Source organism: Manacus vitellinus, unplaced genomic scaffold, assembly GCF_001715985.3.
Source record: "Manacus vitellinus isolate BGI_N305 unplaced genomic scaffold, ASM171598v3 scaffold_97_pilon, whole genome shotgun sequence".
Classification (NCBI taxonomy): Eukaryota; Metazoa; Chordata; class Aves; order Passeriformes; family Pipridae; genus Manacus; species Manacus vitellinus.
The window spans coordinates 789,191-805,453 of record NW_021940906.1 but is presented as its reverse complement, the minus strand read 5'-3'; the positions used below and the strand labels follow the sequence as shown (position 1 = coordinate 805,453).

The 16,263-nt window shown below is 53.0% G+C and overlaps 1 protein-coding gene across 9 annotated transcripts in view; it reads left to right on the top strand.

The window, feature by feature from the left end:
- Positions 1-16,263, top strand: part of EPB41L1 (erythrocyte membrane protein band 4.1 like 1) — a 37,820-nt gene extending 21,557 nt beyond the window's left edge. For 6 of the 9 annotated variants that reach the window (XM_029965305.1, XM_029965302.1, XM_029965310.1 and 3 more), the window contains 7 exons: positions 4,485-4,883; positions 6,301-6,411; positions 6,785-6,865; positions 8,021-8,116; positions 11,139-11,219; positions 12,063-12,179; positions 15,192-16,263. In XM_029965305.1, coding sequence (XP_029821165.1) covers positions 4,485-4,883; positions 6,301-6,411; positions 6,785-6,865; positions 8,021-8,116; positions 11,139-11,219; positions 12,063-12,179; positions 15,192-15,221 — 915 coding nt within the window. In that variant the 3' untranslated portion in view covers positions 15,222-16,263. Of the gene's footprint in view, positions 1-4,484; positions 4,884-6,300; positions 6,412-6,784; positions 6,866-8,020; positions 8,117-11,138; positions 11,220-12,062; positions 12,180-13,281 lie in introns of all 9 variants that reach the window. The other 3 variants (XM_029965303.1, XM_029965309.1, XM_029965308.1) reach the window with 3 other exon arrangements.

The window sequence follows — 16,263 nt, the reverse complement described above, 5'->3', positions numbered from 1 at the left end:
TTAGAATTATAATAATAATGACGTAGCCATTGCTGTGTGAGGCAGACCAGCCGTGCTACTTGTGCCAGCAGCAGTTGGGTGCGGTGTGTCTGATGCATTTAACTCTTCTTGCTCCAATTGCAATGCAGGGCTCAGAGCATTGGGTATTTATAGAGAGAGAAGCCCCTAGGCTGGAAGCAGTAGCTCTGAGGAAAGCTCTGGGAGTCAAGAAGGAAGAATCACGTGCAGGTACCTCGGAGGTGAACACGAGTGTGAGCCTGTTGAAGGTGGAGGTGGCAGTAGGGAAAGCCAAGGAAGTGACAGGCCAGGAAGAGCCTTCAGCTGCAGCCCTGGACACACGGAAGAGAGCCAAAATGATTGCCAGTCCCGAGGATTTTGAGTCTGTCTGGGAGGATGAGATCTATGAGAAGGAAAGCAGAGACAGTCCAGAGACAGCACATCTGCCCACTGACAGCACAGAGAAGGAGCCCCAGGGTGAAGGAGCAGCCAGTGGTGAGCCGGGGCTGCCCAAGCCCTGTCAACAGCCTGAAGAGAGACAAAGGGCCAGGATTTTAGGACCAGAGCATCCCAAGGGAGAAGGCAAGGTGCTCTCCAATGAGCATGCTTCTGCAGCCTCCAGGAAACAGGAGGCCAGAGTGCCAGGCACTGCCACAGAGCTCCTGAAAACCAAAGTGAAGGCTGGAGATGACAGCTCAGAGACTTCTGCGACCCAGAGGATCATCTACTTAGGAGATCCAGAGGGAGAGGAGAAGGACAGTAAAACACAACTTGTCTTGGACACCAGTGAGTGGCTTGGCTTGGAGGAAATACCAGAAGCCACAGTGAACACATCCAGGGAGGGATCTGGGCACGCAACACCTGCAGCAGAAGGGTTCCAACCCCCTTCTTCAGCAAGTCACCAACACAGGGCAGTGTCTGGAAAACCTACTGGAGCACCAGAGCAGCCCAGGATGGGCTGTGACAGGACCAACCTGGTGGGACGTACCCTCTCAGGGTGGGAGAAGGAGTTGTCCCTGCAGCCAGAGAAAGCATCTGCTGGGATGCCCAGCTATGGAGCACCTGCAGGAAGTGAAGCCCTGCTGTATTCCCAGGAGGTGGGACCAGAGGAGACAGAGCTGCAGAGCCCAGTGGGAGGCCTAAAGCCATGTGGCCTGGCAGGGGATGGCCACGGGGCTGAGGAGCACAGAGGGAGCCCAGCACAGTGCACAGCAGGGGAGGAGCTCTTGGGAGCAGATGGTGACAAGGAGGAAAGTGCCAGAGTGGTTCTTCAGATGGAAGAGATAGAGACCAAGTCTCCTCTCTCAGCTGTGTCTTGGCCAGGCCATGCTCACACTGTGGGGTTGGAGGGAAATAAACCCAGTGCTCCTGCCCCTCCACCCATTCCCCAGCAATCCAGCCCTGTCCCTGTGGATCCAGCTCCAGGCACCAAGCCCAAGGGCACAGAGCTGTCCCAGAACACCAGCCCTGTGAGAGGGGTGGGCATGCCCAAGGATATGGGCCCCTCCGTGGAGGTGGCACTACCCAGGGAAACTGATCCTGAATCTGCAGAACAACACCAAGATACAGGATTTACCTCATGGAAACCACAACAAGGAACAAGTCCTGGTGCAGCAGAACCACCCCAAAACACAGATATTGCAGCAGAGTCAGTCCAGGTCAGAGACACAGCCACCAGGGAGGTGGCTCAGGACATGGACCCTGCCACAGCACAGAGCAAAGTCCCTGCCCCCAAAGTGCCACTGCAGGAGGAGAAACCCATGATAAAAGAGTTCTTCCAAGGTTTGGGGCCCACATCAGGGAGGCTGACTGGAGATGAAGGCTGTGAGATGGAAGAACTGCCCCAAGATAAAAGCCCTGGTGTGAAAGGGCTACCACCCCAAGCAGAAGAACCAGAAAAACAGACAGAGGCCATCATGAGAGACCTGCCCCAAGAGGGTTCCATGGCTGGGGAGCTGCTTCACATTGCTGATCCCAAAGCACAGGAGCCACACTGGGACTCAGAGTTTAATGTGGGACAAGATCTGCAGGGCAGGAGCCCAACAGTAGGAGAAACCACCAGGGCCAGTGACCTAGCTCCAGGGCAACCACTGCAGAATGACTCTCTTCCCAAAGAAGCTGCTGACGTCTCACACTTCCAGTCCCCTGTATTAGGATTGTGCCAAGGAAGTGAGACGTTCCGGCTCTCTGCCTTGGTGGATGAAGGTGGAGAAGAGCTGCAAGTGAGTGGTGGGACACATCAAACAGAGCCTGAGTCGTTGGTGTGCGTGGCTGGGCAGGCAGGTGCTGTGTCCCAGGGGCACAGAGATGTCAACGTGGCCCCAGGAAGCTGGGAGGACAGCAAGAGCTACGGGAAAACCTCTGTGGCCTCTAAGATAAAGATGTTCGAGCAAAATGAAGTGGAGCGAAGGGAGGCCCAGGAGGGACAAGAGCGTGTGCCTGAAGCTGGGACATCAGTGAAAGGGAAGACAGGTCTGGCACAGGACATGCCTTTGAGCACCTACCTTGCCTCACCACCAGCGGTGGAACCTGTGTCCAGTGTGAGCTCCTTGGCCCTTGGGCAAGGGGCTGGTTCAGGAGACATCTCCCAGCCTCACTCCCTGAAGGAAGATCTCTCTGTTGATCTGGAGCACAAAGAAGACAGTGCTGATCTGGCCTCCCCTGACTCTGGCTGCGAGCTCACCCTGGCTGAGGCCATGGTAACTCCAATGAACTGTCCGAATGGGACATTCATGCGCATGTTTTGTGGCTCTCTGACTATGTCCAGTGGCTCCTCACACATCCATTGACTGACAGCAGGCGCTTTGCATCCCTGTCCTTTCTGTCTGTTTGTGTGGTCAGGCTTACTGGCTGCATGCAGACCTGCTGCCCGGTTGGTTCATCAGCTTTTGTTTTGCGATCCCTGAACATTTTGGCTCCCTGGAGAATGCCGCTCGCTAAACCCAAGAGCAGGCAGCCAAGCTTTATGTCCAGGAGCCGAAAAGGGCGACGGTGGGTGGCTGAAGGAGCTGCGACTGTCACGGGCACGCACCCCTCGGCAGCAGCGTGTCCATGCTTTCAGCTTCACCCTTGCATTTCCTACGTTGATACCCCTTCTTGCTTGGCTCACCAGCCTCCCCACCCTTCCCTTGTCTTCAGCAAACTGGTGGCTGGGTGATGAAGTAGCTTTCCTTGTTCTTGTGGGTGCTAGATCAGCTCCTGCAGAGTTCATTTCCTTACAACTAACTCTTTTCTCTAATCCAGAGCAAATTTCAGGAACTAAATGGGAGAGAAAAGGATTTATCTGACCCATCAGTAAAATCCAGCCTGAAAGAAGAGAATTTAAAGACTGCTGTTCCAATGGTCTCCCAGGTCTCAGTGCTGTTTTACTAAGTACTTCTCTCTGCAGTATGAGTGCAGCCGAGGGCTGTGCTGCCAGCTCCGCTCCTATTGCAGGGCTGTTCTGTATGTATTGATACAGACACACACACACGAATGTGTCTGCGTGTTCCTCCTGGGGCTCTTGGACACCCTGTTTCTCATACCTCTCAACCTCCCAGCTCTGCTGAGGGAAGGGTGTGCCAGCACAGCCTGGCCCATAGGGGATATGGCTCTGGCTACAAACACTTGGGACCAAGGTCAGGAGGTGGGTTTCCACTGGGATTAGTGGGCTTAGAGGTCTTCCTAAGGGAGAACTGAGTCTAGCTGGGTCTAGATTTCCCATGGCTTCATGGCAAAGCGTGGCGAGGGGATACATACCCTCTGATGGTGGAGTTGAGAGGTATGTCTGTGTCTAGAGCAGAGCTGATGGAGGGAGGACATCCCTTGGCTCTGACCATGCTGTCAATTACACTGACCAGACACTTAGTCAGGTCACCCCTGAGACTCCTCTGAGGCCTTTGGAGGGGGAGGTGGTATCAGTGGGGAAGACTCACCCCAGGGCAGCTGGTGGGCAGCTTTGGTGGGGCTGGTCCTCACCCTGGGGTGAGGATGCTCTGCAGGGCCAAGTGGATGTTCAGTGGAATTAACACACTACTTTCCTTCTCCCTCACTGTGCCTGGCTGATGGGCCCTTTTCTTTCAAACTCTTCTCTCTTTCCCTCATTTGTTTTTTTGAGTCACTGATATACAATAGCCCCAGCATCTGAGCTCCTTCTGAATGTCTCCTAACAGACCCATTGTTTTGCATCCATCTGCTTCCACTGGTGCACTGATGTGCCTCCAAGCTGGCCGAGCTTTCTTGTGTGACTGACCCTTTCTGAGATGATTAATTAGCAATAGATTTTTGGCACCATCAAATTGAGTAGCCTTCTCTCCCCACCCCGCTGCAAAGCCGCTGCTGTCAGAAAGGTTTCGGTCTCCATGCTTGAGTTGTGTTTGACTCTACTCTGTGATGTTTGCTGCAGCCTTCCTCCTCCTCCTCCTACTCCCCTGCCCCTGCCAGCACTGCCAGCGCTGCCACGTGGTGTTCATGGGCTCCGTCTCTCTCCGACATTGTGTCTCATTCAGAGAGCGGGTGTGAGGGAGGGCACCGAGGAGAGACCTAAACCACCTCGGCACAGGGCCCCCGAGAGCGACACCGGCGACGAGGAGCCTGACCAGGAGAAGGACTCAGTCTTCCTGAAGGACAACCACCTGGCCATTGAGCGCAAGTGCTCCAGCATCACGGTCAGCTCAACCTCCAGCCTGGAAGCAGAGGTGGACTTCACTGTGATCAGTGACTTCCATGGCACAGCCTTTGAGGACATCTCACGAAGCCTGCCCGAGCTGGACAAAGACAAGAGCGAAATGGAAGACGAAGGCCTGGTTTCCTTCCAGCACACTGACAAAGTAGTTCCTGGACTGGAAGAGGATGTCAAAGGCAGGGAGAAGGTCTCCCAGCCTAGCCCAGATGTCTCCCATCTAGAGGTACCCAGGAACACCATTCACCAAGACGGTCCCAGTGTCATCGTGCCTCCGTGTTCCTTGTGCCGGTGCCTGACATTGCCTCCCTGGAGTGCACTTCCAGCTGGTTTGGAGGAGCACGCTGGCTTCCAAACCCCCTCAGTTCCTGCCTGGTGTATTTCCCCAATGCATGCTGTGTCTGTGGTGCATGGCTCTGTTGCGTGCTTCCTGCATCTGCTAGCCAGGAGAAGTCACTGTCACCTCTTGGTCCCCTGTGTTTGGCTGCCCTGTCCCTTGCCCCACGACAGCATGTCATGCCATGGGAAGGGCACGTGGCACTAACCATTGGCACTGGTCTCGTGTCTTGCATGAATTCAGTGACCAGTTTGTGTAGTGAAGAGCCATGTGCTGCCCACTAACCTTTCTGGTCATGCTGAGGCTGGGAGGGATTTACCAAGTGCCTCGTGGGAGTCACATCAGAGCTCCTGGAGAGTCACTCCTGTGCTGGGAGGGATTATAACAGGGCTAACAAAAATGCATGTGCATGCATGTGACAGATGAGTGTACACACAGGGAGAGGATGGTAGAGCCAGCTGCAGTGCAGTGAAATGTGGCCTTAGCTCTGTGCTGGGCCAGGGCCACTTCCTGCCTGGGCAGCCTGGGGCAGACTCCAGCCCTGGCAGGCATGTCCCTAGTCCTGCCCAGAGCTGCCAGGGTGCTGGAACCAGGAAAAAGCTGCAGAATTAAAGGGAGCTTTCTCTGAGACAGCCCAAAAACCTTGTGCAGAGCATCTGATGCCATAGTCATGGGAGATCTGCTCCACGTGCCCCACGGCTAGTGTGGGCAGGGGGCTGCTGGCTTGGGAATGCTGAGCACTGGCTAAGCATCGCCTGTGCCCTTGGTAGTACCGGTTTCCTGTAGTGGGGAAGTGCTGGAAGCCTGTCTCTGTTCCCCTGAGGCTCTGACACCCCAGGTGTAACCAGAGCCTCCCAGAGCTGGTGCAGATCATAAACTGGCTGCAGGACATGGGTGAAACAGATTTGATGGGTCTCACGTACCTTTTGAAGACCAGTTTGAACTAACCCATGGTGTCTCTATAGATCTATCCAAAAAACCCCAGAAAACCCCAGATAGAGGGCATTGGGTCTCATTTGGGGTGTGTGGGTCACAGGGCACTGTGGGTGGTGGCTGTCTGCCCAGGGCGGCAGCCTGGCCCCTGCTCTTTGCAGGGTAGGGCTCAGTGGGACACTTGCAGGACATCAGATGTGCATGTCAGGGTTGCTCTGCTAGGGGGCCTGGTGTACAAGGAGCATAGAATCAGAATGGTTTGGGTTGGAAGGGACCTTAGAGATCATGTTGTTCAAACCCCCTGCCATGGGCAGGGCACTCAGAGCTACTGGCATTGTGCCCCAGGGCCTGACTCGCTCTGTTTCTCCTGCAGCCATCAGCCCCAAAAACAGATGCTGTGATGGTCAGCCTGGGGCTGGGTGTGAAGAAGCCTGAAGCAGATGGCTCTACTCCCCACCGGGTTAGCACCACAGACACAGTCCAGGTGATGTGGTGGATCTGTCTTCCTGTGGCCCTGCTCCCCAGTGCCAAACCTCAGGCAGCTGGGAGGGTGGGCGGGCTGAATAGGGTGGTTGGGGCCTCTGCTCACCCTTGGCTTGCTAAAGTCCCCGAAACACTAACCAAAGCCCACCCAGAGATATTTTCTGTGTCTCTGGCCCCGTCTGCCATGCTGCTGGACAGTGCTGGCACACGGGAACATCTCCAGAGGGTGACAGCCACCAGCTGCGCTGCATGTGTCTGTGGCCTGATGGCCCTCCCTGGCATCCTCTGGCAGCAAGGGACAGCCACACTGTCACTGTGAGTGTCACTTACTCCATGGCACCTTCAAGCTCACCTGGTTTCCTTTGCCCCAGCAGGTGGACGGAGGCACCCCAGGCAGCAGGGACACCACTGCCACTGCCCAGGCTGGCACCACAGAGATGGCGCTGGTGACCTCAGTAAGTGGGACTGGCCTCTGGAGGGGCAGAGGAACCACTGTCTCCTGTGGTCCCTCTGCTCCAGCAGGGGCAACTGGGGCCAGTTGTGCTATGGGGCACTCTGCCCCACCAGGGGTGTCTGTGCAGGGTGACCTGCCATGTTTGCCCCCATGTTGTGTCTGAGCCAACGTGCCCATCTGTTCTTCTTTCAGGATCACAGCACCAAGGCTGGGAAAGGGGCCACTTCCACCACAGACCTTCGCTCCCTCTCACCGGTGAGGGGGGGACATGGTGCCACTAGCCAGGCCAAGACTTGGGGGGAGGGTGGGGGAAGGAAGGCAGCCTTGTGGGGCTGTGAGGAGCCCTTCCCATCTTCCCAGCACTGGCACCCTTGGCTGATATGTTGGCACTGGGAAGAGCAGAAGGATGCTCAGAAGGATGGGGAGCAAGACAGCAGGGGACCTCAGCCTGTGGCCTTTTTCCTATGCCAGATACACACCTCGAGTATCTGCCTGAGAAGGATAATTCCCAAAAAATACCTGGCCCCTGGTGCAGTGGGCTGTGATACTCCTAGCCCTGGGTGTCCTGTGCAGCCACCCAAGGCCAAACACAAAGTCTTCCGATTCCCAGTGGAGCTGATGGCCACCAACACCCTGCCCAGCAGCAGGCCTTCCTCTGAAAAGGGAGTTCTTACTCCATCACCTTGTTTCAATGGAGTCCAGGCTGGCCAAACACTATATGCTGCCCCAATTTCATCTCTGTGTGCTGCAGGGAGAACACAGCCAGCACTGGGGCCAGGGCACCAGCGCAGCATTCCCAGCCCTCAGCACACACAGCAGGATGAACAGAGCTAGAAGCAACCTGAGACCTGTGTGCTGGGGTGGCCCTGGGGGTAGGTGGGGAAGAGCAAAAAACGGCCATGAGACCCTCTTGCCCACTGCAGAGGCCCTTTTTAGGAGCTCTGGGCTTGGTGTACCTGTGGAAACATCTTCCTTTCCCCCCAGAACCTCTTGGTCCAACTGGAAGCACAATGCAGTACCTTTTCCCCTTGCCACTCTCCTCTTTCATGCTTGGCTGAATAGGTACATCCCAATGGGAAGGTCCCAGCTCTTCAGGAGCCAGCACTGGGGGCTCCTCTGTGACAGCCCCCTGATCCCACTGCTCTGTGTCCCGCAGATCTCCGGCGGCTCCTCTGGGAAGGAGATGCTCACCAGCATATTCAGTGCCACTGCAGAAACCCTCTCTACTTCCACCACCACCCATGTAACCAAGGTGAGAGCAGCTCTAGAGGGAGCAGCCAGAGGGTCTTGAAAGCCACTGGAATTAGAGGATGGGTGGATTTATATTGTGACTAGTACAGCAGAAAGTGCCCCTCTCCTCCTTACAAGCCAAAAGGGGTGTGCTGTCCCATGGGAATGGGGAGCCTGCACAGTGCCCCGCTCTGAGTGCCCTGTCCGTGGCTCACCCCTGTGCGCTGCCTGTCCCAGCCAGCCCGGTGTGACCACAGGGGACAGCAGGCAAGGACAGCCAGGTGTCAGGCGGGCATGCAGCCCAGTGTGGGCCATGGGCAGTGAAGGAGACAAGGCTGCAGCAGAGGATCTCACCCATAGCCATTTCATCCCCAAATTAAGTACACACTCTTCTTCCAGGTAACAATCACAGAATCGTAGAATATGCTGCGTGGGAAGGGACCCACAAGAATCAGTGAAGTTCAGCTCCTGACCCTGCACAGAACACCCCCACAATCCCACCATGTGCCTGAGAGTTGTCCAAATGCTTCTTGAACTCATACAGGCTTGGGGCTGCCCTGGGGAGCCTGTTCAGTGCCTGATCACCCTCTGGGTGAAAAACCTTTTCCTGATATCCAACCCAAACCTCCCCTGACATAGCTCCAGCTGCTCCCTCAGATCCTGTCACTGGTCAGAGAGAGAAGAGATCAGCACCTGCCCCTCAGGAAGATGTTGAAGACCCCAGTGAGGTCTGAGCTCAGTCTCCTCTTCTCTAGGCTAAACAAGCCGAGTGACCTCAGCCGCTCCTGACACGGCTTCCCCTCAAGACCCTTCACCATCCTTGTGGCCTCCTTTGAATGCTCTCTAATGGCTTTTTATATTGTAATGCCTAAAACTGCACACAATATTCAAGGTTAGGCCGCCCCAGTACAGAGCAGAGCTCAACGGGCTGGCATTGCTTTGCCTGGTGCCCTCCAGGACACAGTTGGCCCTCATGGCTGCCAGGGCACTGCTGACTCATATTCAGCAAGTGACGGGACAAGAGGAAATGGCCTCAAGTTACATCAGGGGTGGTTTAGACTGGATATTACGGCAGTTTTTTTCACTGAAAGGTGGTCAGGCACTGGAACAGGCTGCCAAGGGCAGTAATGGAGTCATCATCCCTGGAGGAATTCAAAAGATGTGTAGCTATGGCACCTGGGGACATGGGTTAGTGGTGGCCTTGGCAGTGCTGGGGTGATGGTTGGACTTGATGATCTTAGAGGGCTGTGCCAACCTAAATGGTTCTGTGATCCATTCTAGGATCCATCCTAGGGTAATGAGGGAGCTGGCAGAAGAGCTTGCCAAGCCGCTCTCCATCATCTTCCAACAATCCTGGCTCACTGGGGAGGTCCCATATGACTGGAAGTTGGCAAATATCACTCCAATCCATAAAAAAGGCTGCAAGGCTGACCCTGGTAATTACAGGCCTGTCAGCCTGACCTCAGTGCCTGGCAGAGTTATGGAGCAGATTATCCTGTGTGAAATCACACAGCAGCTACAGGATGGACAAGGGATCAGACCCAGCCAGCATGGGTTTAGGAGGGGCAGATCCTGTTTGACCAACCTGATCTCCTTTTACAATCAGGTGACCCACCTGGTGGATGAGGGAAAGCCTTTGACACTGTCTCCCATAGCATACTCCTGGAAAAGCTGGCAGCCCACGGCTTGGACAGGGGCACTCTGTGCTGGGTCAGGAACTGGCTCGAGGGCCGGGCCCAGAGAGTGCTGGTGAATGGAGCTGCATCCAGTTGGTGGCCAGTCACCAGTGGTGTTCCCCAGGGGTCAGTGCTGGGCCCAGTCCTTTTTAACATCTTTATCGATGATTTAGATGAGGGGATTGAGTCCACCATCAGCAAATTTGCAGATGACACCAAGTTGGGGGGGAGTGTCGACCTGCCGGAAGGCAAGAGGGTTCTACAGAGGGATCTGGATAGACTGGAGAGATGGGTTGACTCCAATGGAATGAAGTTCAACAAGGCCAAGTGCCGGGTCCTGCACTTTGGCCACAACAACCCCCTGCAGCGCTACAGGCTGGGCACAGAGTGGCTGGAGAGCAGCCAGGCGGAAAGGGACCTGGGGGTGCTGATCGACAGGAGGCTGAACATGAGCCAGCAGTGTGCCCAGGTGACCAAGAAGGCCAATGGCATCCTGGCCTGCATCAGGAACACTGTGGCCAGCAAGAGCAGGGAAGTGATCCTTCCCCTGTACTCTGCATTGGTGTGGCCACACCTTGAGTATTGTGTTCAGCTCTGGGCCCCTCAGTTCAGGAAGGATATTGAGGTGCTGGAGCGGGTCCAGAGAAGAGTAACGAGGCTGGTGAAGGGACTTGAGCACAAGTCCTATGAGGAGAGGCTGAGGGAGCTGGGGTTGTTTAGTCTGGAGAAGAGAAGGCTTAGAGGCAACCTCATCACTCTCTTCAACTACCTGAAGGGAAGTTTTAGTCAGGCGGGGTTGGTCTCTTCTCCCAGGCAACCGACAATAGGACAAGGGGACATGGGCTCAAGCTCTGCCAGGGGAGGTTTAGGTTAGATGTTAGGAAGAAATTCTTTACAGAGAGGGTTATCAGGCATTGGAATGGCCTACCCAGAGAGGTGGTGGATTCACCATCCCTGGAGGTTTTTAAAAAGAGATTGGACGTGGCCCTTAGTGCCATGATATAGTAAATGGAGTTGGATCAGGGGTTGGACTTGATGATCTTGGAGGTCTTTTCCAACCCAATCTATTCTGTGATTCTATGATTCTATAAATGATAGCAGAAACTCAGTGAGGGACCTGAGCAGAAGGAGGGGTGCTTGGCACCTGCCACCCAACCCTTTTCCTTCCTCTCACCTGTGGCCAGCTCTGTCTCATTAGTTCTTACCATGCACTGAGTCATGGATAGTGGGAGATCTGCTGAATTACGGGGTCAGTTCCCAGGATGATGCTGGTGTTGTCCCTCCTCACGTGGGCATAGCTACACCCGTCCAGAGCTGGCTAGTGGCACAGCTGGGGTGAGTGCTTGTGCTTTCTTTCTCCTTGTGCAGACTGTGAAAGGGGGATTTTCTGAGACCCGGATAGAGAAGCGCATCATTATCACAGGAGATGAAGATGTGGACCAGGACCAGGTAGGAGCAGGACACCCTGGCTTTGCCTAGCTCTGCCTGTCCCCAGATGCTGCACCGCATAGTTCTACTTCTGGCTCATACTTCCTTACTCCTTCTCTCCAAAAACTGACCCTTGAGGCCCCTACCTTTTCCAGCAGGGCAGGTCCCCATGGGTGCAGCGACACCTAGCCCAGCTCCCACAGTGACACAGCAGTAAAGGTCACATCCCAGCACAGAGCCCAGTGAGGGCATCACCTTTTTATTGTCTTAAAACACATTTCCAGGTGCCCTTTCTTTGTTGAAATACTCCAAAGTAACCCAGGTGTTTTCCTTCTTCCACCACAGTCTCACTCCAGGTGATGCCTCTGTGAGAGGAACAAAAAGTGACACACTTTCACAATGAAATAACAGAGACTGACAGAAATCTCTAGGGCCATGGGGTCATTTTCCTGTGGCCTAACCCTTTGGGATTTGTTGCTTAAGAAGAAAAATTATAAAGTAATTAAAAGGATCTAAATTAATTTTTAGAATTATAATAATAAATCTGATAATTCTTGTAGATTTTTCTAGTGGTTTGCTGCTGTTCCTTTGCCCAGGCTTCAGTAGGAAGCCTGGGATGAAGCACATCTCTACAGAAAAATCAGCAAGAGAAAGACAGCGCACAAGGGGTCCCCATCAGTGCTGGGCTCCAGCCTCTTCTGCCAGGCTGCTGTGGGTTCAGCTCTGAATCCCTGCATCCTTATCCTCCTGGAATCCCACTCAGCTCCCTGGGATCCCACTCAGCTCCAGCTGCTTTCTGGTTGCGGTCAGGGTATCCGATTGCAGGGGAGTGAGTATAAATGCTTTAATCCTTCTGTTTTCTAGGCACTGGCTTTAGCAATCAAAGAGGCAAAACTCCAGCACCCTGACATGCTGGTAACCAAAGCTGTGGTATACAGAGAAACAGATCCCTCTCCAGAGGAAAGGGACAAGAAACCTCAGGTAAGTGAAGCTGCCAGGTGTGATTTATATCTGTTGGGTAAGGAGGGTAACTGCTTACATGTCTCTGGTCCCCACCAGCTGCAGGTGTTGGTGCCCCTCGGCACTGAGTGGCAGCTCTTGGCATGGTGGCTCTGGGCATGGCCACCTGGTTGTGGTTAGAAAGCAGATGCCATTCCACCAAAAGGCACCTTGCTCTCCTGCTCAGCACAGGGCTCACAGTCATTTCTATGTAAAGAGAAAAGGACATGCTTGTCCCCCTGGGGCAGGGAGGGAAAGAGGGGGACAGCAGCTTTTTTGGATGAGCTGAGAAACTTGGCTACAGGTTCTGGCAAAGCAATCCAAAGTATCAGACAAGCATTTCCAAAAAAGAGGTTTTAGTCCCACTCAGATCCCCAGGCTATGTTTTTACACACACAGGTGCAGGCAGTAGCACCTGAGTTTTGCCCCAAAGCTGTCACAGCCCCAGATGCTTTTCTTCAGGGCTTGGGGAGTCCTGCCCCACTCCAAACCCTCCGCTCTGACCCCATTACCCTCCATCAGCTCCTCGGGGGTGGCACAGCCACCAGACCCCCATGTCAGAGCAGTGGGAGGCAGGGGTGCGTGGTGGAGAGGAGAGGGAGCCTCACTGCCAAAAACTGTGTGAGGGGCAGCCAGGGTGCAGGTGCATTTGGAGAGGCTCCTTGGAAACGTGTATCTCTGTTTCTTTATCATATGAATATTTTGATTGTCAGCTTTTAAGCCTGGAAAAGCAAAGAGCTCCAATGCCGCTGAGAAGGTCAGGAGAGCTGCCTAATTGTATGTCCTGTCCCACAGTGCAGACAAGCAAGCCCAGACACTCCCTTGTCCCGTAGGAGCCACCCAGTTTTAGTTGAATGGCTTAAAGTGAGGGAGCAGGGACTCCCCCTTATCACCCCCATACACCAACACCAGCCCAGTGACTGAATGCCTGCTAATTACCAGAGCTCCTGCTAATTAAGTGCAAACTGTGGCCCCAAGTGTTTGCAGTTACTGTCCAGTGCCCTCATACAAAGAGGAACCTTCATGGATTTGCACTCCATGGACTGGCACTCCATGACTGGTCCTTTCCATCTGCCTTGTACAGGAATCTTGACCAACATGTTCCTTAAAGTCAACATCTGTATTCCAACCTGGAGAACAGGGGAGAAGGAGCCTTCATGCTGGATTTGTCAGCAAGACATAGACATCCTAGCTGCAATGTTCATGGCGAAGAGACAAAAATTTTTAAAAAAGGAATAGCAAATATATTATATATATATATACATACATACATATATATATATATATATATATATAAAAACAGGAAACAAAATGCATCCTTGCACTGCTGCTATATGCTGGAAATGAATAGCAAAAAACACCACCAACAAACAAAGTCAACCCACTGCAGATAAATTGAAGAATTTCGTGGATTGGTGATCAAATAAGATTTAAAAAGTAATAATAATAACAATAGTATCGGTAACAATACAGTAAGCAACCATCTTGCATGTTACATTAAAGGACACACAATCATGAGTTCATTTGTTGCACACTGAATGGAAAGGAAAACTGCTTTGCAACAAAGCAAGAAGTAAGCAAACTGAAGTAAAAAAACACAAGCAGAAGCAAAACTATTCCCCACCTCTGGAAAGAAGAGAGAAAAACTCTGAATTTATGACCATAGAGTTATTTTCCAATTCACAAGTGTCGTTTTGCCCTTCTCCTCATTCCATGCTGGTTCTTCTGCATTTTTTTGGGTTCTGTTAACTCTTCCCCTTCCCTTCCTTATCTTCTCTGTGCACTTGTCCAACCTCTTGTTCTCTGAAGGTATTTAGGAATGGATTTCATTTCAAACAAAGAAAATGATATGTATATGGTTTCTCATCTCTAAAGAGCAACCTGTGGGGTTTCATATGGATGTGCATTTCAGTTATGTATATTATTATATATAACAAAGGGGGAGGGAGGGAACAATGCTGAAATAATTCAACAGTGCTGGTAAATATGATGCCGACATTTTTAAATTATTAACTCTTTGATTGACTGTGGTTGGTGTATTTTGAGACTCTTAGATCACACATGGGACTCTGAGTCCTGCAAGAAGAGAACTGAGAAGGTTTCAGCTGCTGCTAGTTGGGGGGGAAATGAAAGGGCAAGGGACAGGAATGTCCCTCCAGCTGATCTGCAGTGTATGGTGGTTAGATTTGGAGGGGCAGCAGTGACTCGAAGGGGTAAGGAAGGGGGTTGAGGCTCCAGCTGTAACAGCTGTTGGCAGAACGGTCTCCTGGCCCCCAGCTGGAGCCATGGGATCAGCAGGACTGTGTTCATTGCTCCCTTCCAGCCCTGCCAGTGGTGGGGGTGGTTTTGCTTTGTTTCTGGATCCCAGTAATGAAGTTACTTGAGCTTTGTAGTAGTGTCAAAGGCAGAGGGGCTGTTTCTGCCCTGTCTGCCCTGCTACCTGAGGTGTGATGGCAAGGGCTGCCCGAGGCACTTGGGCTGGGGACAGCAATGGCAGGGCCGTGGCAGTCCTCCCCTGACCTGCCTAGGAGTGGGCAGTGGAGGGACCGTACTGTGTCCATCACTGCAGAGCGTCCGCAGCATCCCAGGCTGGATGGGGGAGCCCAGGCCCTCTGCATAAGCAGATGTGTGTTGAGGAGGTGTCAGTGGAGCTGCTCCCAGCTCAGCCCAGCTCGGCCTTCAGCCACAGGCTCCCCCCATGGCTGCCTTTGGAAGGGGATCATGGACCAAGCCCAGGCCTCTGTACACTGTGAACCAGGCAGTTAAGGTAGACTCAAAACCAAAACCAGAAAGGAAAGGAAATAAATGGGTTTCCTTCTCGAAATCGTCTCTAGCTCCTACAGAAACAGAAGGGCCCATGATTCTGCACCATTTTGCCTTTAGTCTCCTACCCCTCACACAGACCATGCCCAGAAATAGGCATGTTTTGTCAGGTCCTGCCACAGCTTGGAGGATGCCATGGACAGACCCTGCTCACCACCTCCACTGTCCCAGGTGGGAGCTGCTCCCTGGCAGTTGCACTGACCGGTTGCTCACCAGGACGTCCCTGTGAAGTCTGCTCTCCTGGCAGAGTGGTTTCTCCTGCAAGCATGGAAGGCATGACCACAAGCAGGTAGGGCTGCCAGCTCTTGAGGGTCTCCCCAGCTTCCAGCCAAGCACCTTCAGCTACTTTTAGAGAGCAGACCCCCCCAACCTAAAAAGAGTTAAAGCAGTTGCATAGGCTACTTTTCTCTCTGTTGTTTTTCCAATGCACCCAAGCCAGCCATGACCACCAATGGCACTGTCAGAGGGTAAGGGGGTGCTGGAGGGCTAGTGGTCTGCCCACTGTGCTGGTGTTCAGCAGCACACAGCATCTTTCAGACATGGAGGAGCCCACTCAGCTTGGACAGTGCCCTTGGACACCTCCACAACCCCCTCAGGGCCACTGGGACCCTCGAGACTTGCTTTTGGCGTTGTGCAGAGTCAGGAAACCGAAGGTTCCTGTGGAAGTGAGAGGCCTTACACAGTTAGACTTCATGTGTGCTTGGACTGAAGTGAGTTCTGTTTGCAGTGAGCAAACCCAGCCCCTGGCTCCCAAAGCATGTTTATGGGTGGCAGTGTCTAAAACTTTTCTAAAAAAAAAGGAAAAAAAGGAAAGAAAAAAGCTCACTGCTTGTTCCCTGGGTGAGGTGTGGTTTTCTGATGCTCAGCTCAAGCCCACCCATCACTGCGCTCTGTTTTTAATAGCTGGTCACTGCTTGTTTTCTTCCAGGGGCCTTTCTGTTGAAAGGGGTGGGAGACATGAGTGCCTGTTTTTATCCAATCCCACAAATTCATTCTGAACGTGGCCTGCAATTGCATGAGTAATATAACAATAACAATAATAATATTTATTTTTATTTGAGAAGCACCTTACCAACCAACTGCAATGCTCTGTTGTTCCTTCACTAACTCTCCTTTTCTCTTCCCTTGTTCTCCCTCTCCCCCTTTGGTCATACTCCTTTTCAGTGCTCAGTGGTGTATGCGTGTGTGCTCACTGTTCTTGTATTCAATAAAAGTGAAATAAATGTGTTTGATGCTAAATCAA